Source organism: Herpailurus yagouaroundi, unplaced genomic scaffold (assembly GCF_014898765.1).
Source record: "Herpailurus yagouaroundi ecotype Mexico unplaced genomic scaffold, PumYag 141, whole genome shotgun sequence".
NCBI classification, from domain to species: domain Eukaryota; kingdom Metazoa; phylum Chordata; class Mammalia; order Carnivora; family Felidae; genus Herpailurus; species Herpailurus yagouaroundi.
In genome coordinates this window covers 32,549,708-32,576,120 of record NW_024412396.1, presented here as the reverse complement: position 1 = coordinate 32,576,120, position 26,413 = coordinate 32,549,708, and the positions used below count along the sequence as shown (strand labels likewise).

At 40.2% G+C, this 26,413-nt stretch overlaps 1 protein-coding gene across 1 annotated transcript in view; it reads right to left on the bottom strand.

Moving 5' to 3' along the window:
• PELI2 (pellino E3 ubiquitin protein ligase family member 2) overlaps positions 1–26,413 on the bottom strand; it is a 199,863-nt gene that overhangs the window by 120,451 nt on the left and 52,999 nt on the right. The window contains exon 2 of the mRNA XM_040477230.1: positions 24,350–24,479. Coding sequence (XP_040333164.1) covers positions 24,350–24,479 — 130 coding nt within the window. The remainder of the gene's footprint in view (positions 1–24,349; positions 24,480–26,413) is intronic.

Below are 26,413 nucleotides of genomic sequence, written 5' to 3'. Positions count from 1 at the left end.
CATTTCCTTGATGATGACTGATGTTCAGCATCTTGTCATTTACCTGTTGGCCATTTGGATGTCTTCTTTGGAAAAGTGTCTATGCAGTTCCTCTACCCATTTTAAAATATCAGCTGGTTTTTTGCTATTGAGTTGTATCAGTTCTTTATGTATTTTGGATATTAAGACTCCTTATCAGAAATAATTTGCAAATATTTTCTCCCACTTTGCAGGTTGCCTTTTCATTTTGTTGGTGGTTCCCTCTGTTACACAGAGGCTTTTTCGTCTGATGTAAGCCCACTTATTTTGCTTTTGTTGCCTTGGCTTTTGGTGTCAAATTCAAGAAATCATCACCAAGACCCATGTCAAGAAACTTACCCCTTGTTCCCTTCTAGGAGTTTTACCTTTTCAGGTCTTCCCTTCTCCAATCCACTTTGATTTCTGTGTATGGCTTAAGATGGTAGTCCAGTTACATTCTTTTGCACGTGGCTGTCCAACTTTTCTAACACCATTTACTGAAGAGACCATCTTTTCCTATGGATTACTCTTGGCTCCTTTGTCATAACTTGGCAATATATTTTTGGGTTTATTCCTGGGCTCTCTATTCTGTTCCACTGGTCTAGGTATCTGTTTTTATGCCAATACCATTCCATTTTGATTATTACAGCTTTAGAATACAGTTTGAAACCAGGAAGCATGATGCCTCCAGCTTTGTTCTTCCTCCTCAAGACTGCCTTGGTAATTGGGGGTTTTGTGGCTCCATATGAATTTTAGGATTGTTTCTTCTAGTTCTGTGAAAATGCCATTGGAATTTTGATAGGTAGTGCATTGAATCTGTAGATGGCTTTGGGTCTGATTCATATTTAATTAACCAAAAGATCTCTATGGAACAACTCTAAAATCTGAAAAATGGTTTAACATAAACTGAAACTAGCTAAGGTGGCAAAGTTTCCTCTGATGGGTGGTCTCTATTATTTAACAGAGAAAGTGGTGGCATTTCGAGGAAAGGTATCTCCACCACATGTTCCTTTAGTGCCAATTTTCGTAAGTGAAAATGTCTCCACTGCTTCCAAGCCTTTAGCTCAATTGCTGAAAGGTCTTTCACACAGTAATTCTGTTTTATGGCCATTAAAATGCCCACCTAGCTTCAGAGCTGCCATAGTGAACAGATGCTGCTGGAAACTGCTTCAGCCTGAAGCCAGCTGTGAGCGATGTGAGAATGGACGGTTCAAAAAAAAGCATCCTCCAAAAACGCAGAAATGGTGCCTCAGGAGAACACTCCATGTGGAAAGGTCAAGCACAGCTCTTTCCTGGTAGAAGCAGTGCTGGTCTCTCCACACCCCACTAGAAGACAAGGCGATGGCGAAATGGTAAGAAGCAAACACAAAGACAGTGTAAAGACTGAACCACAAGAGACTTTCAGCGGGGGGTTCTACCTTATTTTAGCAGGGGGTCCCCTTTTCCTAGGATGGTTACAAGGTTATTTTTACAAGGAATACCAGAAAGGAACACTCATTTTATGAACTATTTCTGGCTTGCACGCATCCTTTAGTCTGCGTGGGTGCCGAAAATTTTTTTATTGAAAACTGTAGAATCTTGTATCAAGGAAAAGTATTAAATTAATGGATCATCCAGTTTAAAGCTTTAGACTTAATCCTCATCAGTGGGAGGAGAACGCCCCTGGATTCATCGGGGCTGTCTTTGTGCACAGAGTACAGGGATATCTGAATTTGATACAGCTGGCCCCTGAATTCTAATACCAGGACCAACCCTCAGGCCTTATTTTCACATACATAAAGAGCAAGATCTTAAAAGTACTAATCCCTTACAATTCCCAATTGACTCACTTTGCAAGGAGGAGAAAAGAGGTGCTGGTAGACCAAAGGAAGCTGGAAAGGTATAGGGGCCAGTCTGTGGAAGACTTCACAAGCCAGTCTCTGAAAATGGGGCCTTATTGTATGCATGATGGAAGTTTCAACTAGGGGAAGTGAAGCACTGGGCAGACCCAGCAGTATGAAGAAGAGCACACCTCTCATTATCTTGAAAGTATTTTAGTGCTTCAGGGGCATCTAAGAGATATGAAGAGTCTATGGCCTGGAGTAAAAGAACAACTGTTAAGGCTTCATCCATCCATCCAAGAATTACTGCAAATGTCAGCACCAGGCACTGGCAACAGAGACGGGGAAAAGAGAACATGGGGTCAATGAACCTGCACTGTGTAGGCTCTGGGGGCTCACTAGCTAGGGGGAGATGCCCAGGTATCACGGGAAAGAAAAGTTGAGCAGGATACCAAGGGTCTCACTTAAGACTACAAAGTAGGTGGTGACGGGACTAGAACCAAAGACAGGAAGTTTAGGAGCAAGTGGGACGCAGGGAAGCAGGTTGAGAAGCAGACACTTAGGACAGGAACAGAGGTAATGTTCTAGTAGGGAGAGGCAGTGAGCCCGTGGAAAACACCGCCCACCACAGGGGTATACTCACAGTCAATACCCCACATTGCATGCCATAAATAAGTGTTTTGTTTTGTTTTTTTTAAACCACATAAGAGTCCACAAAGTTCAGGAACAACGATTACTTTAATAAAAAAAGAATAAGGTGATAAAAGACTTAATTTCTCAGACCAAATGAAGATCCAACAATAAAAATGTAGCAGTTAAGAACCTGAGGCTCAAGCTACCCAAGCAATCCTAGAAAGGTCCTATAATGCTAGGTAGGCCTCACTTTTCCTACTAGGAACAATGACCAGGTAGCTCCAGAGTCTTCCTAATATTATAGAAAAATGGTATCATAACTAGGGATAAATTACATACTCCTTTGACAAAAAAGGAAGCTGACTTTTCTTATAAAATTACATATTAAAGTATTTTTTAATGTTTATTTTGAGAGCGAGCATGTGTGAGGATAGGGGGAGGCACAGAGAGAGGAAGAGAGAGAATCTCAAGCAGCCTCTGTGCTGTCAGCACAGAGCCCAGTGTGGGGCTCAATCCCACGAACCGTAAGATCCTGACCTGAGCTGAAATCAAGAGCTGGACACTGAACTGACTGAGCCACCCAGGCACCCCTGAAGTATTTTTCTAAACTTAACAAAGTTTTAAATTTTAAAGATTTTGAAAATTCCCACTCTTTATAAGTGTGTTTTAAGACTCAGATCAATAAGATACTAAAAGAGTATCTATCATTAACATTTTGGGGACTAACTAATGGATTTTTTAAAACCTATAAGCAGTACAATTCAATCGCATGTATCATCAGAGGAGCTATTTTGTGCATTTAAGTTGTTTCAAGTCCCTCTGGTAAGTATGACTACCTGCCTATTTGTTCGCAACTCCATCTTTTTTCATTCTCAGACTGTAGAGAAAATTTTTTTCCTGCACAAAAATCTATGCTGATCCTTTTCCCCCAACCAAGCCCCTGCCCAACCTCCCCCACACACTGCCTTTTTTGTTTTTTTGTTTTTTTTTTTTTAATTTCTATGAATTAGCAGCCACTGCCACAATCAAGGCTTTGGCAAAAATGAATTTGTCCTTGTCAGATTAGATAAAGGGTGAAATTCAAGATAGAGGGAGCTTCAACTGACTGGGTAACAGAAAAATCCTCCTTCCCTCCAGCCCATACTGCTGGCTGGAAGCCTTCTCACCACGTTCCATCCCAGTCTGGGGACAGAAGGTCTTAATGTGCCTCCAACCTGAGGAAGAGAGAGGCTTGGGACTGAGACGGGAACTGAGAGCAGCCCTTCTTAATACAGGCCAAAGACCATCCGTGTGCAAAGCATTGCCCTCACTCTCCACAAAACCCGAGTTCAAGCAATGGTCTCTGCTAAGCAGCACACAATCACCGAAGGAAAGGAAGCCGGTCAGGAGAGTGATATCAATTCACTGCCACACTGCCTGCCAGCCGAAGCACACAGCAATACAGCTTTTAAAAAGGAGATTAATTTCCTGAAACCCTGTCTCGATTATCACTTCCCCCTTAGGTCTCCATTCTGTAACACAGTGAAAAAATAAGCGGGAGGAGGAAGGAAAGGAAAAGATATAATATGATACCCAGTATTCTTATAAGCGGTAACAATACTCGTGGTTAACCTTTACTGAGCATTTCCAGCAGGCCAGGCACCATTCTAAAAGCTAAAAACCTTACGTGTATTAACACATTCCAACCTAGGATTTGAATGTTCTTTTCCGTCACTTGAGAGATGAGAAAACGGAGAGGCAGTGTCATTGTCACTTGGCCAAAAGCTGGGATATCAACCCCGGGACTCTAATGCCAGAGCTCGCACTCCGAAGCAGGTGACATACTGGCTAGACTTACGAGTCTAGATCAATGGTCCTCACCAGAGTCATCCCTCCCTCCAAAAGAACATTCACCAGTGCCTGAAGACAGTTCTGGTTGCCACAACTGGGAGTAGGGGGGGCCTTTTGGCACCACATGGCTAGAGGCCAAGGATGCTGCTCAACACAACATACAACATTGCCTCACAACAAAGAATAATCTGTCCAAACTGCCAATAGTGCTGAGGTCAAGAAACCCCAACCTAAATAGTGTTCATAAACTTCTTAATCTTTTTCCCTTTTACCACTGTTTCATTTGACTCAGTGTAAAGAATGATAAAGGACAAAAAATACAGAAATTGGTTGTGTTTCTACACACTAATAATGAAATAGCTAAGAGAAAAATTAACTCCATTTATAATTGTGACAAAAGAACACCTAGGAGTAAATGCAACCAAAGAGGTAAAAGACCTGTACTCTGAAAACTATAAAACACTGATGAAAGATGGGCACCTGGGTGGCTCAGTCAGTTAAGCATCTGATTCTTGGTTTTGGCTCAGGCCAAACCTGAGGTCATGATCTCATGGTTTCATGGGTTCAAGCCCTGCGTTGGGTTCTACACCAGCAGCATGGAGCCTGCTTGGGATCCTTTCTCTGCCCCTGTCTCTGCCCTTCCTCCAATTACGCTATCTCATCTCTCTCAAAATAAACAAATAAATTTCAAAAATCAAAATAAAACACTGATGAAAGAAACTGAAGATATTCTGTGCTCACAGATTGCGAGAATACTGTTAAAATGTCCGCACTACCCAAAACAACCTACAGATTCAATGCAATCCCTGTCAAAGTACCCACATTTTCCACAGAACTAGAATACTAAAGTTTTTATGGAGGCACAGAAGACCCCAAATAATCAAAGCAATCTGAAGAAGAACAAAGCTGGAGATACCATCTCAGGTTTTCAGATATACTACAAAGTTGTAGTAACCAAAACAGTATGGTAACTGGCACAAACAATAGACCCACAGGTCAACAGAACAGAACAGACAGATCAGAAATAAACTGAGGCTTATATGGTCAATTGATCTATGACAAAGCAGGCAAGAATACAGTGAGGAAAAGACCATCTCTTCAACAAATGGTGGTGGGAAAATCAGAAAGCAACATGCAAAAAAAAATTGAACCACTTTCTCATACGATATACAATAAACTCAGAATGAATTAAAGACCTAAATTTAAGACATGAAACCATAAAACTCCTAGAAGAAAACATAGGCAGTAATCTTTAACACTGGCCTTAGCAACATTTGTCTAAATAGGCCTCCTTAAAGCAAAGGAAACAGCATTAAAAATAAACCATTGGGACCACACACACACACACACACAGCTTTGTACAGCAAAGGAAACCATCAACAAAACAAAAAGGCAACCTACTGAATGGGAGAAGACATTTGCAAATGATATATCCAATAAGGGGTTCATACCCAAAATATATAAAGAACTTGTACAACTCCACACCAAAAACACAATCTGATTAAAAAATGGGCAGAGGACCTGAACAGACATTTTTTCCAAAGAAGACATACAGATGACAAACAGGCACATGAAAAGATGTTCAACATCACTAAGGAAATGCAAAGCAAAACCCAATGAGCTATCACCTCATACCTGTCAGAATGGCTAAAATCAAAAACACAAGAACCAAGTGTTGGCAATGTTGTGGAGAAAAATGGAACCTTCGTGCACTGTTGGTGGGAGTGCAAATCATTGCAGCCACTGCTGAAAACAGTGTGGAGGTTCCTCAAAAAAATTAACATAATTACCATATGATCTAGTAATTCTACTACTGGGCATTTACCTAAAGAAAACAAGAACACTAATTCAAAGAGATATATGTGTCCCCATGTTTATTGCAGCATTATTTACAATGGCCAAGATATAGAAGCAACCCAAGTGTCTGTTGATAGATGAATGGATAAAGAACATGTTGTGTGTGTGTACACACACACACACACACACACACACACACAGGACTAATACTCGGTCATAATAAAGAACGAGATCTTGCCATTTGTGACAGTATGAATGGACCTAGAGGGTATTATGCCAAGTGAAATAAGAAAGACAAATCACATGATTTCACTTATATGGGAAATCTAAAAAAACAAACAAAAAGCAGAAACAGACCCATAAATACGGAGCACTGATGGCTGCCAGAGAGGAGGGGTTGGGGAATGGGCAAAAATGAGTGAAGTGGAGTGGCAGGGGATAAGTCATGGGAATAAAAGGTAGAGTGCAGGAAATACAGTCAATGATATTGTAATAGTGATATAATGGGGCTGATGGCAGCTATACTTGCTGTGAGCATAGCATAATGCGTAAACTTGTCCAATTACTATGTTGCACACCTGAAACTAATGACATTGTGTAAGCATACTTCAATAAAAAAAAAAAAAAATGTCTCCAACAATACCAACTTACAGCTACTGAATTGATGTAGAATCAAAAAATTAAATTCATCTTGCTGTTCTGATGTATACACAAAGTAAAACTCCCTTTCACGGTTAGAGAATTTTTTAAAAGAACAAAAAACACACAAAACTAGAAATACATCACCATAATAAAGGACTGAGTGGAAGAAAATTTAATAAATTGGTATTAAAATTATCTTTGTTCAATGTTTCAAAACAAAAACACTTTCTCATTAAACAAAAATAAAGAGGCTATGTTCTTTTAAAAGAGAGAAAAAAGAGCAACCAGAGTTAAAACTTCTTAAAAAAACAAACAAACAAAAAAACCCACCAAACCCTGATCTTGTATCACAGCTCAAGTCAAACTATTCTCAGAATTAGTGTGGGTTGCCAAATTTTCAAAGTTATAGTGGGGTTGTGACTTCAAGAGGAATTCATGTTGTCTAATCTCCCAGGCGTGGAAGGGGGCAGAGGCAGAAAGAAGGTCCTCCTGGGTGTTCACAAAAGTGAAAGCTGAGAAAAATTTGGTATGCAGGCCCCTAGCTGAAATGCAGGTGTATGTTTTATCAGGAGAGGAAAACAACACATCGCATGTAACATTCGAAGGTTAGTATAAAATTAGTTCTTCCCCCAAACAGTCAATTCTGTGAGATCATTACTGTTGCAGCAGGCTAATCAATTTTCAAAGTGAGGATACATTTTCTGTGTAACAGGTAGCTACATTTTCAACTGCTGCAAGCTATAAATGTGGATGTTGGTAGCTATTGTGCCTATTTTGATTTCATATCTGAAATTGAAATCGTGGGTTGCCTGCGTGGCTCAGTGGGTTGAGCGTCGGACTTCGGCTCAGGTCATGATCTCACGGCTCAGGAGTTCGAGCCCCACATCGGGCTCAGTGCTGACAGCTTGGAGCCTGGAGCCCGCTACCAATTCTTTGTTTCCATCTCTCTCTGTACCTTCCCCACTCACGCTCTGTCTCCCTCTCTCAAAAACAAACATTAAAAAAAGTGAAACAGTTAACTTAAAAAAGAGTTTGATAATTTACAAAAACTCAGATTTTTGTGTGATTAATACTGTAATGCATATTGAATAAGAGAATGAATATTTATACAAATGAATACTATACACCAAGAAACAAACCTACCCAATGTGGGATATTTCACTCACAAACACAATGCTAATGAAAGAAATAAAAAATGTGCATACTACAGATCCAATTTATATAAAGTACAACAACAGAAATCAGTCTATGGGGTTAGGTTGTAATGGCAGGTAGCTGGTGTGGGCCAGGAGAGAGAGCAAGGGGAGGGGTGTCTCTTCTGGGCACTGATGGTGCCATTTCTTGATCTGGGCACTGTTTAAATGGGTGTGTTCACTCTATGAAAATCCATCCAACTCTACACTTACGATGGGTGTACCCTAAAGAAAGTCTTCTTAAAAACAAAAAGCTAGGTAAGATCTGTTTACCACAACTTCCATTCTTCTGCATTTTACGGGAACCAATTTAACATTAGTTCCACCTTGCTCATTAAACATACATATCGATGGTATTTGGAAATTTAAAAATAGTATTCTTGGATTTAGGATACTAGATTGCAGAGTAAGATCATTTTTTAATGATCTTGGGGGGAAAAAAAACCCTGATATCATGTTCATGTCAACCAGGTAATATGGAAAGATCTAAAAGGGGTTTCCAAATCTCAACTATCCATGGGAAACCAAGGTTTAACTCTATTTTGAAAAAATACAGAACTACTCCTTTGTTTGAAAAGCAAGGAATGAAATCAATGTTGGCAGTCTGAAGATTGCATGAGGAACCAAAACAGATTCAGGCCGGATACATTTTTCACAAAAGAACGGCTTATCAAAGTGTTCTAATTGTTAAGTATATTTTCCAGTAAGGAGATACACTGATTTTCAAAGTTAGTGGGGTTGATAATTCAAAAACTATTATTCATTAAGCCTTTGTTGCTGTGATCTAGAGAAAATGATAAAGTTTACAGAGAAAACCTATATTCAAATCATGAAGCTGAAGTTTTAATTTTTAATCTGTCAGTATTTTAAATAAAAGTTTTTTTTATATATAATCAAACTGCCAATAACTTAGATGCGAGGTTTCATCATATCCTAAGCCCATTTATATCTTCTTAGAACAGATAATCAATACTTTCCAGAGAAACCAATCACTAATATGAGCTCACATTAATCAATCACTACCATGTACTAGCTGTATGTGATACGTTCCAAGTACTTCCCTTCGTGAACCACTGCCTGGAGGCAGAATGCACTACCATTTGCAAATACGTGATGCCTCTCCCTGCTGAAGGATTATGCGTCCCAACCTTTGAACTCAGTCTGCTATGAGACATGCTTTAGCCAGAGAAATCCAAGTAGGTCACTTCCAGCTGGAAGTTTTAAGAGCTATATTCTCTTACCTCCCTCTACAATCTTTGAAATGGAAGTCAAGATGCACCCTCTGTCTGGATCCCTGATTTCCCATGGTGAACACTGCCTCTGTGCTAATCCACAATGGACAGGATGAATTAATAATAAGTATGCTGTGCTGCCATAAACCTACAGAGATTCGGGAGTTGGTTTTACAGGATAGCCTGGCCTATATTGACTGACACAAATCTGTTCTAAAAAAACTGGAGAGTGAACCACAGAAAACGGTTTTGCCCAAGTGAGTCTATAGGTAGTAAATGGGGCCAACTAGGAATTCAGGAAGCCTAAACCCCAAAGCCCACACTTTTCATTCTATTCGTGTTTTCATGTTTTATAAAACTTAACAATTTCTTCCTAAAAGTCTCAAATATGGGATTCCTGAGACTGAAAGGAAGAAGATGAGAAATTAATATGAGTTTCTGTACAGAGGAAATTATCACATTATTTGTAATGAAGAAGATATAGAAACAGAAAGAATCTTCAATTTACCAAATGTGCCTGAAATATAAACTAACCCATGCATGTGTCTGTGGGTTGGCAGAATACCAACACATTAGTTATTGACCCATTACAACAACCAGCTGTCCCACCTACCCATGCCCAAGGCAGGCCACAGCACTTAGCTACTCATTCAACAACCTGTGCTGGGCGCTGGGAATACAGACAAGAAAGACCACCCCTGTCTTCAAGGGACTTGTTTCCCAGCATGACAAGACACAGACAACTCTAATACAGCTCAGAGCACTGAGATACACACACACACACACACACACACACACACACACACACACACACACACGCATGCTTTTGAACTTCAAGAGTTCACAAAAGGGCTTTTCACTGAGACTAGGAGTGAGGAGTGTCAGAGTTCCTAGGGGAAAGGACACGTGGGCCATGTTCTAGAGGATGGTGGGAGTCTATGTTAGTATTGAAAGCCGGAGCACATTCTAGGAAATGAGAACGTCAAAGGTGTGGGGGGCAAGGAAAACATGGCCACCTGGGGAATTTAACTTGAATGCCAGGCTAGAACACAGAGAAGACAGAGCTGGTCCTGAGGGCTCACCTGGAAGCAGAATAAGGAGAAAGAGCAAAGCAAGAACACACTTACCCATCAGAGAGCACCTGTGCCCAGGCTCCAACAAGCTCCCATTAACTCAACTTCAGTAAGACAAAACCAAAGCTTCCTGAAGCTTATTCGTGCCTCGCCTGTGACATGCGTGTGATCAATAAAGAACTTGTAAGGAGGTTTCTCTGAATTAGTCAGCAACATAGCACTTCAAAGAGGCTGACATACTTTTCACAAAAAGAAGAAAAAAGAGAAGGTCAACAGCACACTTTAACGTGAACGGCAAAGACGTTAACAGAAGAGGCCGCCAGCAAATTGAAGTCACTCAATGATACCTCTGTGACCCTCCCTCCAAAGGTTAGGACTTCTTTTCAGCTACACAGAATTTATTTTGATGTACCTTATACTACTTGCCGTTCTAAGTACCACTTCAAACCAACCAGCTACTAAACGCAAGCCTTCATCATTGTGCCTTTTGTAGAGAGAGCTCTCTCTGCAGAGAACTGGATTCCAGACTGGACAGATTATCCTAACAGCGCCAGTAATCCTTGAGTTGACAAAGCAACTTCCACTTTTATTAATAAATATAACATTCATTGCAGCATTCCTAGTTCAGAAATAAACGGGATTTTCCAAGCCACACTCCCAGGAGGTGAGAGACTCAGGGGCTTGGTTCCCGTCCTTCAGATCACTCTCCACCTGCTACCTGCAGCAACACACTCCTTATCCCGGATCCTGGGCACCACAGCTGGCTTCGTGACCTGAGGCCACTTTTACTGGGCTTCTCTGCACTTCAAGTCCCTCCTGTGTAAAATGGAGTCAGAGGGCATAAGGGTCTTTCCAATGTTCACTTTCCATGTTTTTAAAAAGAAAAGTTACAGCAAAAGATCCTCTCCCTCCATGAAAAGACAGGATGGGTATAAGTGCCTGAATCAGTCATAATTCCAGAAAGTCTGAGTAAAGGCATAATTGGAAGGACCAATGCAAGTATTCTCCCACACTGACATGTTAAAAGCAACTATTTAATAAACATGTGCTTTAAGGACAACACAAATTAAATCTGATTTTTCTAACTAATACATGAATCAAGTCAATAGTAAAATTATTATGGATCAGTAAAGCAGATAATTACACTGATAATTAAGTTATTGGGTGAAGTCAAGCTTTCCAACAAACTGCTCCAACACTCTGGATCCAAGAGAACTGAAGAAAGAAAAGAAAACAAAACCTCTTTTCCGCCCCAGTTCCCTGATGGCTCCCCAACCTTTCTTTCCCCCCAGTACAAAGTCAAGGGCTGCTCAGCAAAACAAGGTACTCTGTATTTAATTTTCCACAATGGGGGCGCCTGGATGGCTCAGCTGGTTAAGTGTCCCACTTTGGCTCAGGTCACGATCTCACGGTTTGGTTCCTGAGTTCGAGCCCCGCATCCGGCTCTGTGCTTAGAGCCTGGAGCCTGCTTCGGATTCTGTCTCCACCTGTCTGCCCGTCCCCTGCTCGTGCTCTTTCTCAAAACTGGATAAAACTTAAAAAAATTTAATTTCCCACAATGGTACTGTAAGTTTTCTCACACTGCTGTAACGAATTACCACAAGCTACAAACACAGATTTGTTTTCTCAGACATGCTGTTCTAGAGGCTTGCCTCGTTTCTCTGCCCAAGCCTGAAGAGGCCAAAAATCAAGGGGCCACTAGGGCTATGTTCCTCTGTGAGGTTCTAGGGAAGATGGTTTCCAGGGACATTTCAGGCTGTTAGCAGAATGGAGTTCCATGTGACTATAGGGCAGAGGTCCCCATTTCCCAACCGCTCCTACCAGAGCTATTCTCAGCTTCTAGAGGGGGGCCCACATTCCTTGGCTCACAGGCCCTGCCCCCATCTTCAAAGAAAGGAATGTGGAGTCCTGCCTGTGCTTCAAAATCCCCAGCCCCTTCTTCCTGCACACTTCTGGCAGTCTTTGACCTACATCTTCCACCTTGAGGGACTATTGTGATTATCTTGGACTATGGGGCAGGCCCAACGTAACCCCCCTATTTTAAGTTCCCAGACTTCAATTCCATCTGCAAGGTCCCCTTTGCCATATGAGAGAACACATTCTCAGCTCCCAGACATCAAGGCATGGACATCTTTGATGGGGAGGGAGCATTCTCTACCAACCAAATCATAAATACATAGAAGACAGAAATGTATCTTTTGCAAGAAAACAGCAATTCTGCCCACACCACACAGCGGAGATTTAGCCTAAATATCCATGAACAGAAAAGACCGCAGCAATGACCTTGTGATGATTCTGAACAGACACGAAAAAGCCCATTTGTTGTTAGTGCTTGAAGTGATGAAAACGTATGTTAGGATTTGAGAAAACAAAAATGTTGGGGTCAAACTACAATAGCAGAAACCAAGAAAAATGTGATATTCTGAATCAACTTCAACTTTCTGGGATTATTCACCACGAATCATACCTCAAAGTTTAATTTTAAAAATACCATAAAATATCTTAAAACCCACCTGAAAGCCTCTCACACAAATCGGAATGGAGAAATGGTGATAATTATTCCCTTTCAGATCTTCAACCAGCACAGGTCAAACTGCCTAGTTTAAACACAGCAGTAGAGATGTCAACATGTAGGGGATTTGAAAGAAAATGTACTTAAATAAGAAAGTCTACTGTTTACTTTGTGCGCAGAAATCAAAGCTAAACCCAAAAAGGGCAAAGAACAGCTCCCAAATTGCAATGGCAAAACCATCAAAAAGCTTAGAAAACCATAAAAGTATTGGTTACCCAAAATTTATAGAAATATAGCAGTTAAGGGGCTCCTGGGTGGCTCAGTCAGTTGAGGGTCCGACTTCAGCTCAGGTCATGGTCTTGCAGTTTGTGAGTTCAAGCCCTGCATCGGGCTCTGGGCTGACAGCTCCGAGCCTGGAGCCTGCTTCAGATTCCGTCTCTCTCTCTCGCTCTCGCTCTCTCGCTCTCTCGCTGCCCCTCCCTTGCTCACACTCTCTCTCCCTCTTAAAAATAAACGTTAGGGGTGCCTGGGTGGCGCAGTCGGTTAAGCGTCCGACTTCAGCCAGGTCACGATCTCGCGGTCCCTGAGTTCGAGCCCCGCGTCAGGCTCTGGACTGCTGGCTCAGAGCCTGGAGCCTGTTTCCGATTCTGTGTCTCCCTCTCTCTCTTCCCCTGCCCCGTTCATGCTCTGTCTCTGTCCCAAAAATAAACGTTGAAGAAAAAAAAAAATTAAAAAAATAAATAAATAAACATTAAAAAAAATTTTTTTAAAGAAATATAGCAGTTAATAATCAATTCTTGCTGTTAAAACTCAAGCTATATAACACATAAAATGAGATAATCACCTAGATATATGTATAAAAATTATTCATGTCAGGAGTGATAATATTTAACAATAGGATTTATAATAAGTATGTAAGCCAAAAATTTTAAAACGTCCCATGGTCTGAATAATATGAACTATATATGGTATAAAACTGTTCCCAAGTGATGCAAGCTGGAGTGCCAATCATTCAACAAACCATGCTAATGTATTTCCAAGTCATCTGTTAATTGTTAGAAATTACTGGTGTGATCCTTTATTTGATATAACTGTCACAACTAAGCCATGTCTGAGCTAGGATTCAATAGAACTAAACTCTTCCAATAACATCCCCCATTTAATTGAAAGCCAACAAGTAAATAGAGTCTTGATATAGAGATACCTTCTATTGAACTAGTATCAATTAAGCTCAATATTTTCCTAGCCCCAATACTGTAATTTTTTAAGTGTTATTTTTTTAATGTTTATTCATTTTTGAAGGACAGAGAGACAGAGCACAAGCAGGGGTGGGGCAGAGAGAGAGGAGGACCCAGAATCTGAGGCAGGCTCCAGGTTCTGAGCTGTCAGCACAGAGCCTGATGTGGGGCTTGAACCCACGACCGCGAGATCATGACCTGAGCCGAAGTCTGATGCTTAACTGACCGAGCCACCCAGGTGCCCCACCCAGTACTGTAATTTTTATGTTCACTATTTCTATTATTACCTAAGCCACGAAAACCACTTATTGGGCTGTCCTATTCAATTACTTAGCTTCATTTTACAAAATTTTGTTCACCTTCAATCTATGTGCTTTGAAAACATCAGTTGGTCAAACTCCAAAGATAACTGTTCATTATATTCCTCAGATTTATCAAGTAAGTGTATTTTCATGTAACTTGGATAATTTAATAGTTTTTCTCTTAGAATATTTTGATTTTAAGTTTGTTTCCCTAATATTCTCTGCTTCTCTATCACAGGCTTCTGTATTTGGTTTTATATATTCTATCACCTACTTGTCAAGTAAAAATATCCATTTTAATAACTGAAATTTTTTCTCTTCTAAAACCAAAGAAATAAGAATGGTTAGAATGGCATGTAATAAAGCCAAATCTCTAAAGTATTTAATCATCTAAATGCTATCTCACGGTTCCTATTAAAGCGAATATTCAGGTCTTTGATTTCCAAAGTGACTTTTGTGTCAATAATGCCACAAGCTGCCCATCTCACTGAAACCATGTTTCTTGAATGACAGTAAAGTTTAATATATTTCAGACTTGGCTCCTTCCCAGCTCCATGAAATCAAAAGTCATCACCTATCTTCAAAGTCTTGAACACCATATTTTAAGCAAATTTTTAAATCATTTCTATGTGAAATGGTTTGAGCCTTGTCAATAATGACTGGAATTTTACTGCCCTGATTTAGGAGTTTTACAAGAAGCTGTTCTCATCTAATTCATGTTTTGTAAGAATCAAGACCATAACTTTAAACTGCCATGGTACATTCAGGTAAGAGCTATTTTTTGAAGTCTCAATAAACACTAAATCAGAGTATTATTTTAAACTATGAAGTATGTTGTTGGTATCTCAAATACTTTTTCCTTTCCTTTAACAATACTCTGATTTTTTTGAAGTTATTTCCATTTCTTTGAAACTTATGCTTATATTTTTCCAGTTCTGAGATACATTTGACATATAACATTAAGGCATACAATATGTGAATTTGATACCCTTATATATTGCAAAATGATGCAACCATATCCTTAGCTGATGCCTCCATCATGTTACATACTTACCATTTCTTTTTTGTGGTAAGAACAGTTAAGATCTACTCTTAGCTTTCAAGTTTATAAAAGTTTTGTTAACTATAGTCATCATGCTATACTTAAGATCCTCAAACCTTATTCAAATTATAACTGGAGGTGTGTAAGTGTTCATATACTTTGACAAGCATCTCCCCATACCCTCAATCCCTTGGCCTCTGATCCCATCATTCCAGTCTGTTTCTATAAGTTCAGGTGTTTAGATTTGAGATATATATATATAGATATATATATATACATATATGATCGGTAGTATTGAGCTTTCTCTCTGACTTATTTACTTAGCATGATGTCCTCAAGGTCCATCTATGTTGTCGTAAATACAGGATGTCCTTTCTCATGGCTGAATGATATTACATTGTATATACATATACAGTTGGGCCTTCAACACAGGTTTGAACTGTGAGGTTCCACTTACAGAGATTCTTTTTCATATGGTAAAGTCCTGTATACGTAGTTTCTCTTCCTTAGGATTTTCTTAACCTTTTCTTTTCTCCAGTTTACTTTTAAGAATACAGTATATAATACATATAACGTACAACCTAGCTGTTAATTGACTGTTTATGTTATCGGTACGACTTCCAGTCAACAGTAGGCTATCAGTATTTAGGAGGAGCGAAAAGTTCTATGAAGGTTTTCAACTGTGTTGGTGGTGGTGGGGGTGGTTAGTACTCCCAACAGCCATGTTGTTCAAGGGTCAACTGTGTACCTTATCTTTATAAACCACTCGAACTGCTGACAGGCACTTAGGCTGATCCCATATTTGGGGTATTGTGAATAGTGCGGCAATGAACACGAGGGTGCAGGTATCCCCTAGAAACGCTGTTTTCGTTTCCTTTGGATATACACCCAGAAGTGGAATTGCTGGATCATATGGTAATTCTATTTTTAACATGAGAAACTTCCATATTGTTTTCCACAGTGGCTACACCAATCTACATTCCCACCAATGGGGGAATTTACATTCCCAGTGTGTGAGGGTTCCCTTTTCTTCACATCTTCACCAACACTTACCTCTCATCTTTATGATATCCATTTTAACAGGCATAAGGTGTTGTTTCATTGTGGTTTTGATTTGCATTTCCTTGATCATTAGTGTCCTTGAGCACCATTCATGTGGCTGTTGGCCATTTGGAGGTCTCCTCTGAAAAAAGGTCTATTCAAATGCTGTGCCCATTTTTTTTAATCAGACTGTTTTGTTATCAAGTTGTAGGAGTTCCTTTGGATGTTAGACTTTGGATATGAACTCCTTATCAGATACAGGATTTGTAAATATTTTCTCCTACTCTTGAGATTGCTTCTCCATTTCGTTGACCATTTCCTTTGCTGTGCAGAAGCTTTTTAGCATAGTGTAGTGCCACTCATTTATTTTTGCTTTTGTTGCCTTTGCTTTTGGTGTCAAGAAATGATCGCCAAGACCCAAGTCAAGGAGCTTATTCCCTATATTTGACTCCAGGATTTCATGGTTTTAAGTCTTATACTCAAGCCTTTAATCCACTTTGAGTTGATTTTTGTGTATGATATATGACAGGGGACCAGTTTCATTCTTTCGCATGTGGCTGTCCAGTTTTTCCAAAACATTTTATTGAAAAGACCAGCTTTCCCCCTTTAATTACTCTTGGCTCCTTTGTCACAAATAGACCATATATGTGTAGGTTTATTTCCGGACTCTCTATTCTGTTCCATTGACCTACATGTATGTTTTTATGGCAATACCATCCTGTTTTGATCACTATAAGGTTTGTGATATGGTTTGAAATCCGGAAGCATATCTCCAGCTTTGTTCTTCCTCCTCAAGATTGCCTTGGCTATTCAGGGTCTTGTGTGGTTCCATACAAATTGTTTATTCTACTTCTCTGAAAATTACTGTTGGAATTCTGATAGTACTGCTTTGGCTAGTATGGTCATCAATGTTAGCTTATGCTCATGGGTTAGAATTATTCTTTCCATTTGTGTCTTCAATTTCTTTCATCAACATTTTATAGTTTTCAGTGAACACATCTTTCACCTCCTTGGTTAAACCTATTCCTATTTTTTCTTCCTGATGCAACTGTAAATGAAATTGTTTTGATACCTGCATTTGTTACTGATTCTTGTATATTGATTCTATGTATCGCAACTTTACTGATTCATCTTCTTTCTAACAGTTTTTGGTGTAGTCTTCAGGGTTTTCTATGTATATATAATGTCATCTGCAAATAGATCATTTTACTTCTTCCTTCCCAGTTTGGGAGACTATTTCTTTTCCTTGCCTAATTGCTCTGCCTAGGACTTCTAGTATGATATTCAATAAAAGGATCCTGAGTGGGCATCCTTGTCTTACTCCTGACCTTAGAGGAAAAGCTTTCAGTTTTTCAGTTGACTATGAGATTAGCTGTGGGCTTGCCACATGTGACCTTTATTATGTTGAGGTACATTTCTCTGTAGCCAATTTGTTGCACATTTTTAGTCATAAATGGATGTTGATTTTTTGGGTTTTTTTCCCCTTAATCTTTGAGATCATCCTGCAACTTTAATTTCCTATTGTTAACGTAGTTTATTTGCTGATTTGCAAAAGTTGAATCATTCATTCTTGCATCCCAGGAATAAATCCCACTTGATCATGGTGCATGATCTTTTTACTGTACTGAATTCATTGACATTTTGAGAATTTTTACATCTGTGTTCATCAGGGATATTGCCGTGTAATTTTCTTCTCTTATAGTGTCTTTGTCTGGTTTTGGTATCAGGGTAATGCTGGCCTTGTAAAAAGGAGTTTGAAAGTATTCCCTCCATTTTTTGGAAGAATTTGAGAAGAATGGTTATAAAGTCCCCTTTAAATGTTTGGTAGAATTCAGCAGTGAAGTCATCTGGTCTTTACTTTCAATTAGCAATCAAACCCCTCCACAATCTCCTTAATAGTAACTGGCCTGTCCAGATTTTCTATTTCTTCACGATTCTGTCTCAGGCTGTATTTCTAGGAATGTATCCATTTCTCCTATGTTGATCAATTTGTTGGCAAATATTTGTTCATGCTAATCTCTTATTATCCTTTTTATTTCTGGGGTAGCAATTGTAATGTCTTCCTAATTTTGAGTCATCATTTCTTGGGGAGTCTAAAGATCTATCTTTATCTTTTCAAAACACTAGCTATTAGTTTGGTTGATCGTTTGTCTTTTTTCTATTTGTTTTGGCTCTGATCTTTGCCATTTCTTCCCTTCTACTGACTTTGGGCTTAGCTTGTTGTTCCATTTCTAGTTCACTGAGGTATAGGGTCAGGTTGCTTGTATTTATATTTTGTTAAAATAATTAAGCTGTATTCCCTTCTGTAAGTACAAACTATTTTAGGTTTATATTCCTGTATAGTACACAAAGATATTCTAGGCTGCGGTGGATTACTAGTTTTTTTTTTTTTTTTCAGATTCAGAATGTTCATGTTGATGTGATCTAGAAGGATAAAACTTACCCACACCTTGTTGCTCCTGTACAATAAAATGAAATTCTTGAACTTATAAACATCAAAACACCAGACGCCATGAAACTCAAGAATAGTCCGTTAACGATGAAAGAACACAAAGTTAAAAAAAAAAAAAAAAACAAAAAACAACCCACTAGTTAAAAGCTGCATTAAATAGTCTGAGGATAATGATACACAGATGACTCCTATGGCACAGATGTCTGCGGCTTCCTAATAATTGCACAGCAGAGAGATGCCACCCACGGCACCAAGACCCAGGCTGTACAGACAGGATTTCAAGAGCAGACCCCACTACAGCCTACAAAATTAGCTTGAACGAATGAGTTACACTGCACTTTATATTACCACTTCTCATATTACTACTGTATTATTCATGGATACGGAAGAGTGTTAGCATCAACCAGGAGGGCCACTGCAGTGTGAACAACCCAAGAACAGTCCTGGCCGCAACAATCAGATGAAATAGTTCTTGCTTTAACACTGTCACTTGGAGACCTTTGATATTTTTCCATTCTGAAACATGCCAACTGGAACAAAATGATACTCTGTTACTTTTAAGAAGTAAAAATGCCCAAAACAGGAGATTTCAACAAAGCATAGCCTAGAAGGGAAAACCACGATGAAGAGCTTTCCTCTGTGATGTTGCTAAATTTAAACCATGTTGCTACCAAAATAGTCACCACCACCACGACCCTATTTACCGATTAATTAAGAGCAAAACAGTTGTCCCACAACCTTAAAAGGAAATGAACAAAAATGGACTTAAATTCTTAGCCCTATTATATCATGTCCTCTACTTAAAAAAAAAAAAAAAGAGGAAACAGTGAAGGGTGTTAAGTTTATTTTGAGAGAGAGAGAGGCAGCAGAGAGGGAGGGAGACAGAGAATCCCAAGCAGGCTCCACATGGTCAGTGCAGAGCCTGACACGGTGCTAGAACTCACGAACCATGAGATCTGAGATCATGAGAACCTGAGCCAAAATCAAGAGTTGGATACTTCACCAACTGAGTCACCCAGGCACCCCTCAATGTTTCCTTTAACAAAAAAACCCAAATCTCTGCTCCAGATCTCTCTGCTCTCCTGGCTAACTCCTCCTAACCCCTCACCTCCAAGCTCAGGTGCCATGCCCTCAGAGGCCCTTCCCTGTCTACCCAAACCAAGCTCTTGCCGCCCCCCCCCCGCCCGCTGTCCTCACAGCTCCATCGTCTTTTCCTGCACTGTACTTCCCACAACATGCAGTTAGCATGTATTCACATGAGAACTTAGTGTCTGCCTCCTCACTAGACAATGTACTTCATGCAGACAAGGTTCGCACACTGCAGTATATCCAATACCTAGCATGATGCCTGGCCATAGAAAAGTGCTAGAGAAATATTTTTTGAATAAATGAACAGTGAATAAATTGCTAAATGCCAAAAGCAAAACAAGACTTTCGGTTTTCTTTGAACACGTTATATATTAGGTGAAGTATCTTGGAGTATTACTATTTCAAGAGCAAATACGCACACAAATAGAGATTACACAGAGATTACACAACAGTAGCACATATTTACCGTCCTGATCTGACTTTGCTTGGACTGTGGCATGCATGGAAGACGGAGACCCCATTCTCCAGCAGCCACTACCATCAACAAAAGGGTACATCCTGATACGCCACTGGGCTGTGGGGCAGAAGGAAGAAACAACATGGAATGTGAGCACTTGGCCTCTTGACTAACAATGGTAACCACAACTACCCTTTAAGATCTCCTGTTTACAGCTCCAATCAAAGATGACCCTTTCACTGCCAGTATTGCACAACCAAATTTCAGGGCAGATAAACCACTGACGATTCGGGTCAAACAGCTTTTGTCAAGTTTACCACAGACCCTGGCATTCTGGCAGGAAATGGGGTGAGCAAGAGGGAAGAAAACGCGATACAGGAGGGCCTGGGAAGGGCCCAGAGGCAAGGACTCACCAGGAGGGGTAACCGGCAGGTACCTGAGAAAGGAGATCCAGGGTAAAGTTGACACATAACTGGAAAAGCCAAGCAGACCAACAACCGTGACAAGAGTAAGGACAGGCTAAAGGGCTAGAGGTCTTGAGACCAGGTAAGAAAGCCTATTTATTCACAGGTAGAATGAACTGGAGGGTATGGTCACCTTCAAGTGACAATGGACTACCAAGTGCACCATATCAGTGGGAAAAGTGCAAGTGATGGTCAAATTGGAAGAGGTAAAATATTATGACCTATGGAGGCCAATGCACGGTTTAGCAAAGGTCAGGGAGAAACAGATGGGACTAGGTACTAAGTCAATGGAATATGCAGAAGAGTGGACTGCAGGTCAGGGAGGTCAGGAGAAGCAGGGTAATCAGCAGCTTACATCAAAGTAGACTTAAGGAACAGACTAGGGGCGCCTGGGTGGGTCAGTCGGTTGAGCGTCCAACTTCGGCTCAGGTCATGATCTCGCAGTCTGTGAGTTCAAGCCCCGCATCGGGCTCTGTGCTGACAGCTCGGAGCCTGGAGCCTGCTTTAGATTCTGTGTCTCCTTCCCTCTCTGCCCATCCCCCACTTGTGCTCTGTCTCTCACTCCGTCAAAAATAAGTAAACATTAAAAAAAAAAAAAAAAGAACACACTGAAATGGAAACAGAAGGAAATCATTTTAAGTCCAATAAACTTGGAGAGATGGAAGAAAGGAAAAAGGCCATACCTGTGAAAAAACAGCCTTCAGTTAAGGTGAGGCAGGAGGAGAAACATTTGAAGCAAAGGTTAAATATGTAAGAGACTTTGTCTAGGGGTCAACAGAGCAGGTGGGAGGAGAGGCAGGCACAGCTGACCAGAAGTGAGAGTTTGAGAGGGAACAGGAGTGAGAAATCTGTGAGCAAGGTGCTAGGCTCAGGTAGGGCGGAATACCGTGCATGAGGCCCTCATTGTACAGGTACCAGGATGAGTAACATGCATAAGCGAAAGGCAGTAAGGGCTAGGTGATCAGCTCAGTGTGTCTGATCTACTCATCTCCCTTAGTCATAGCTGACTGACCCTGGCCAGGCCTCTCAGATTCCCTTTCCTGACAATTCCAAACCTCTAAAAGAGACAGAAGGTAGCTGGAGACAAGTCACTTTACAACCCCCGTTAAAAACCAGACCCACATTAACTCTTGTTCATACTCAGCAGAGCTGTTCCTATCCTAATCTTTAATAATTTCTCCAGTTTTGCTTTTTTTTTAAGCCACAATCATTTGTTGCTTATAACAGAAGTATCTTGTCTGATTCAGCATGGCTCCTGCCTATAGCCAACTCATTCATTTTATATATGAGGAAACAGAGGCTCTGAGAATGTATGATTTTCCCAGGTTACAAGACAAAGTTCCAATTTCCTCTCACTACTAGTAATGTAGACCATAAACACAGATTGAGACAGACAACTACCAAAAGATTCAGAATTTAAATAACTTCGGGTAAAATTCAGTTATAAAAAGTAAAACCTTTATGAAAAGTTAAACCTGGAGCACATGGAAGTAGGTAGTGAATAAAGAAAAAGCCAGTGATCTTCCGATAGTAGCTACTGGAAGATCTATTTGATATTCCAGCCATATTTCATATTCTATCATAACATGAAGCCTGAGGTGGCGCCTGGGTGGCTCAGTCGGTTAAGCGTCCGACTTCGGCTCAGGTCATGATCTCATGGTTCGTGGGTTCATGGTTCATGAGCCCCGCATTGGGCTCTGTGCTGACAGCTCAGAGCCTGGAGTCTGTTTCAGATTCTGTGTCTCCCTCTCTCTCTCTGCCCCTCCCCCACTCGCAATCTGTCTCCGTCTCTAAAATAAACAATAAAAAATTTTAAAAACTGAAGCCTGAGTAATCAAAGATTTCCATACATTTTCTTAAATATGTAAATCCATGGTATCAATATAAAATCTAAGATTAAGGAAAGTAAAGTTACTGAGCTAGAGGAAGATCAACACACAGACAAATGGAAGGACCAGGTCTATAATATCAGAACTTTTTTGGCTTAAAAACTCTGGTCTTTAACAGTCTCTTATGGTTTGCCTCCCTCCCTGTTTTTATATTATTTTCCTCTGAAACACAGAGAACAAACTGAGGGTTGCTGGAGGGGAGGTAAGCAGGGGGATGGGCCTAAATGGGCAGTAAGGGCACTTGTGATGAGCACTGGGTACTGTATCTAAGGGATGAATCACTGAATCTACTCCTGAAACCAATACTATACTGTATGTTAACTAATTTGAATGTAAACAAAGGAGTTAGAAAAAAAACTTTGGTCTTGGTATCCTCCAAATATTTTTGCACTATAAAATACTTCTCATACTCGTTAGCCTTCCAAGATTCTGTTATTTCACTTCCTCCTTTTCTCAGCATCTTTGTAAATCTGACTTCTTTTGTTTTCCTTATCGAGTGTCCTTCCCTTCATAAAACTTACTTTATTTCCCCTTCTCTGGCCAAGTTTGGCTGCTAAATAGTTATCTTTCCTGTTTTCCTGGTTGTTTCATATTTTCAGATCTAGCCATTCCCTCATTAATACAAGACAATCTTAACTGGTACATTCTAGCAAACTTTTTTCACGGCACTGCTTCAGAAACTCCTTCAGCAACAGGAGGTCTTTTAATAAAAAACATTAACAAAGGTCATCTGTTTCTAAGACTGAGTATCAAAACCACACGTACTTCCACGAAGCTTTTCGATTCTCTCTGACCCATGGGTTTTCAGTAAAAATGGCAATCAAGTCGTATTTATTCCAGATGGTCCAAACGCATTATGATAAATATGTATTAGCCAATGCACCATATAGAAATTTCAGGTAAATCCAATTTTGCTAGAAAAAGAAACTATATTACACATTAAATAATTGAATTAAAAGAAATAACTGTCCTATCTAAACAAGTAGAATATATTACCCAGAATGGAAACTCAGGTTTCTCCCCATTTATAGATCAGAAAAATCATAGAAAAATTAACATTTTATAGACTTCAAAGCTACGAGAAGAGATATAGTAAACGTCCTATGGCACTTAGCTCTGTTTACTTCCAATCTTTCTAATAATGACCCAAATTCCAGGTACATGTAGATTGTATAAAAACAGCTAGTGCTCAATAAATAGAAGGAAAAGGACAAATCTTAGGGAGGTTCACGAAGACTTAACACAAAAACTAAGGAACATCATTTATCTTTCAATACAACTATTCTAAAGTGACGTATGTTGGTTCCACTATATCCCAAGCAGTGATCCATCAGGGGGTAGCGGGATGGGAGGGTCTGCCCACCTCACCACTCAGGGGACATGTGGCAATGTCTGGAGACCTGTTTGGTTGTCCTAACAGGGGATGGGAGTGGGGATGTGCTATTGGCATCTAGTGGGTCAAAGCCAGGGATGTGGCTAAACATACAATACATAGGACAGCCCTTAACCACAAAGAATTATCTGGCCTAAATGACTGAGAAACTGCCCCACAGAGAAAAGAGACTGAAAGAAAAGAGCAGTGATGACAAGAAGTACCAAAAGTCACCATCTGCCAAGGCCTTCCCAATTCTGTAGGAACCACCTACCTTGGACGCTTGTGGCGTGGATATCACATGGACCGTGCTGGGTTTGACTCCATTAGCCTTTGGCCGCTTATAGAGAGCAAATCTGCTTTTCCTCCGGCCGCGGTCTCCATTAGGTAAAGCACCATTGTACCTATAAACAAAGATGAAAGAGTTCATTTCCTTGTAGATTTTTAAAGTTTTAAGAATAAAGGATGGAAAGAGGGGAGAGACAGGGATGGTCATAAAAAGCTGCCCACTAAACACCCCATAGAAGGAACGGGCTGTAAAACAGACTTCAGCTGTAATGAAATTCAAATCACTTCCAGAAACTTAATTTAAGGGTGATGTACAAAGTAATTATAGGTTTCCTATTCTATAAAGTCAGACTCTTCAAATCTTTTTGGAAAGAGACAGTATAAATAAGCAAATGAGAATTCTGCAGAGGCTGTATTAGAGCTGGCTCAATTTAGCAAGTGTTGTTCTAATGGACCCCAGAGAAACACTCAAGAAATATTTTTAAATGAACTAGTTAGAAAATAGCATACTAATTAAACCTCATCTCTCACTCCCAAATCATGTTAATGTCTTTAGGATCTTTATTTGTAAGACCAAATTTAGTTACTTGCAGTCTTAAGAGTTCTGAATTCTCTACATTCATTCCCATTGCTATTCGAACCGTATACGGTCAGGTAGGCAAAAATACTTGTGAAATCCTATTTTATGTTTGTCACAAGAGGGCTGCCCGTAAAGAGGCCCGGAAATAAAAAAAGAGGAGTTTTAGTCCAAACTGTCAAATAACTTAAAAAGTCATCTGGAAAACAATGTTCTTAATGTAGCTCTCCCACATTAATACCTGAAGTTAATACCAGTGTTTAAAAGAAATGCAGGGGGCACCTGGGAGGCTCAGTCAGTTAAGCATCCACCTCTTGGTTTCAGCTCAGGTCATGATCTCATGGTTCATGGGGCAGAGCCCCAAATAGGGCTCCGTGCTGACAGCACAGAGCCTGCTTGGGATTCTCTCTCTCCCTCTCCCTGACTCACGTTCTCTCTCTCTCAAAATAAACACTTAAAAAAAAAAAAGAAAGAAAGAAAGAAAGAAATGCAGGACTGCAGTTAGTGATTCGGCTTTCAGTTGTACTTCTAACTTGATTAATAGGTCTCTAAGTTCTGACCAAGGTCTCATGTTGCCACACTGACATGACTATTCTCCATCTCCTTCTTTGGAGAAGTTCCTTTAAAGAAGAGAATAGAAAGAAGGGAAGGGAATCTTTTGAGTTTTACATATATAGAACAGCTCCTTCAGAACACCAAAGTCAGGGATAGCACATCTAGTGGCTCGTTCCTCTCCTCCAAGTCTTACCTCTGTCTCTGTTGAGCCCCACCCCCAGAAGTACCTGGTGGCCAGTATGGCAAAGGGGACATCAGGCTCACTAACAGTAAGAGTTGGAACAAAGGGGTTTTTGTTACAATTTGGTAGCTACAGTTTGAGGATGGATTTAAATGATCACTCGAAGTTATTCCTGCTGTGTTTTTAATCTGTTCCCATTTCCATCACAAAGAAACACGCGCTACATAAAAGTGTCTCCAGAATACAGAGATGATTTATTTCCAGTCTCCTTTTTCTGAGGCAAGATCAAAACATACATTGTTTTCTTACACGTGTTTGTGATTGCTACTTTAATGAATGTACCCATAAGAAAACCACCATTATAAACCCACTTTGCTTTAACATATTTCCCAATCATTTAAATCAAGATGAATATTTTGTACTAAGAGAAACATGTGGAAATCAGTTAAAGCTACTAGGGCTCTCAACAACTTAGAGGAACATTTTCACCACTGAAGCCTCAAGGCAAATGGTACAGGATCTGGCAGGATTTCCCGGGCCCCGTCGAGTCTCCCCAGCTCTCTACTGCATCTTTTAAGTGCACACTAAACCTAGCAAGAGCGTGTCAGATGCTTCTCGGGGATCCACTCACCACCACACTCCCTCCTCAGGCATCCATCCCTTAACTCCCTAAGGTGAGCCCAAGCACCACGTGTGAGTGAAATGGCCAGGCCGGCACCCTCCCCACCACACTGTCG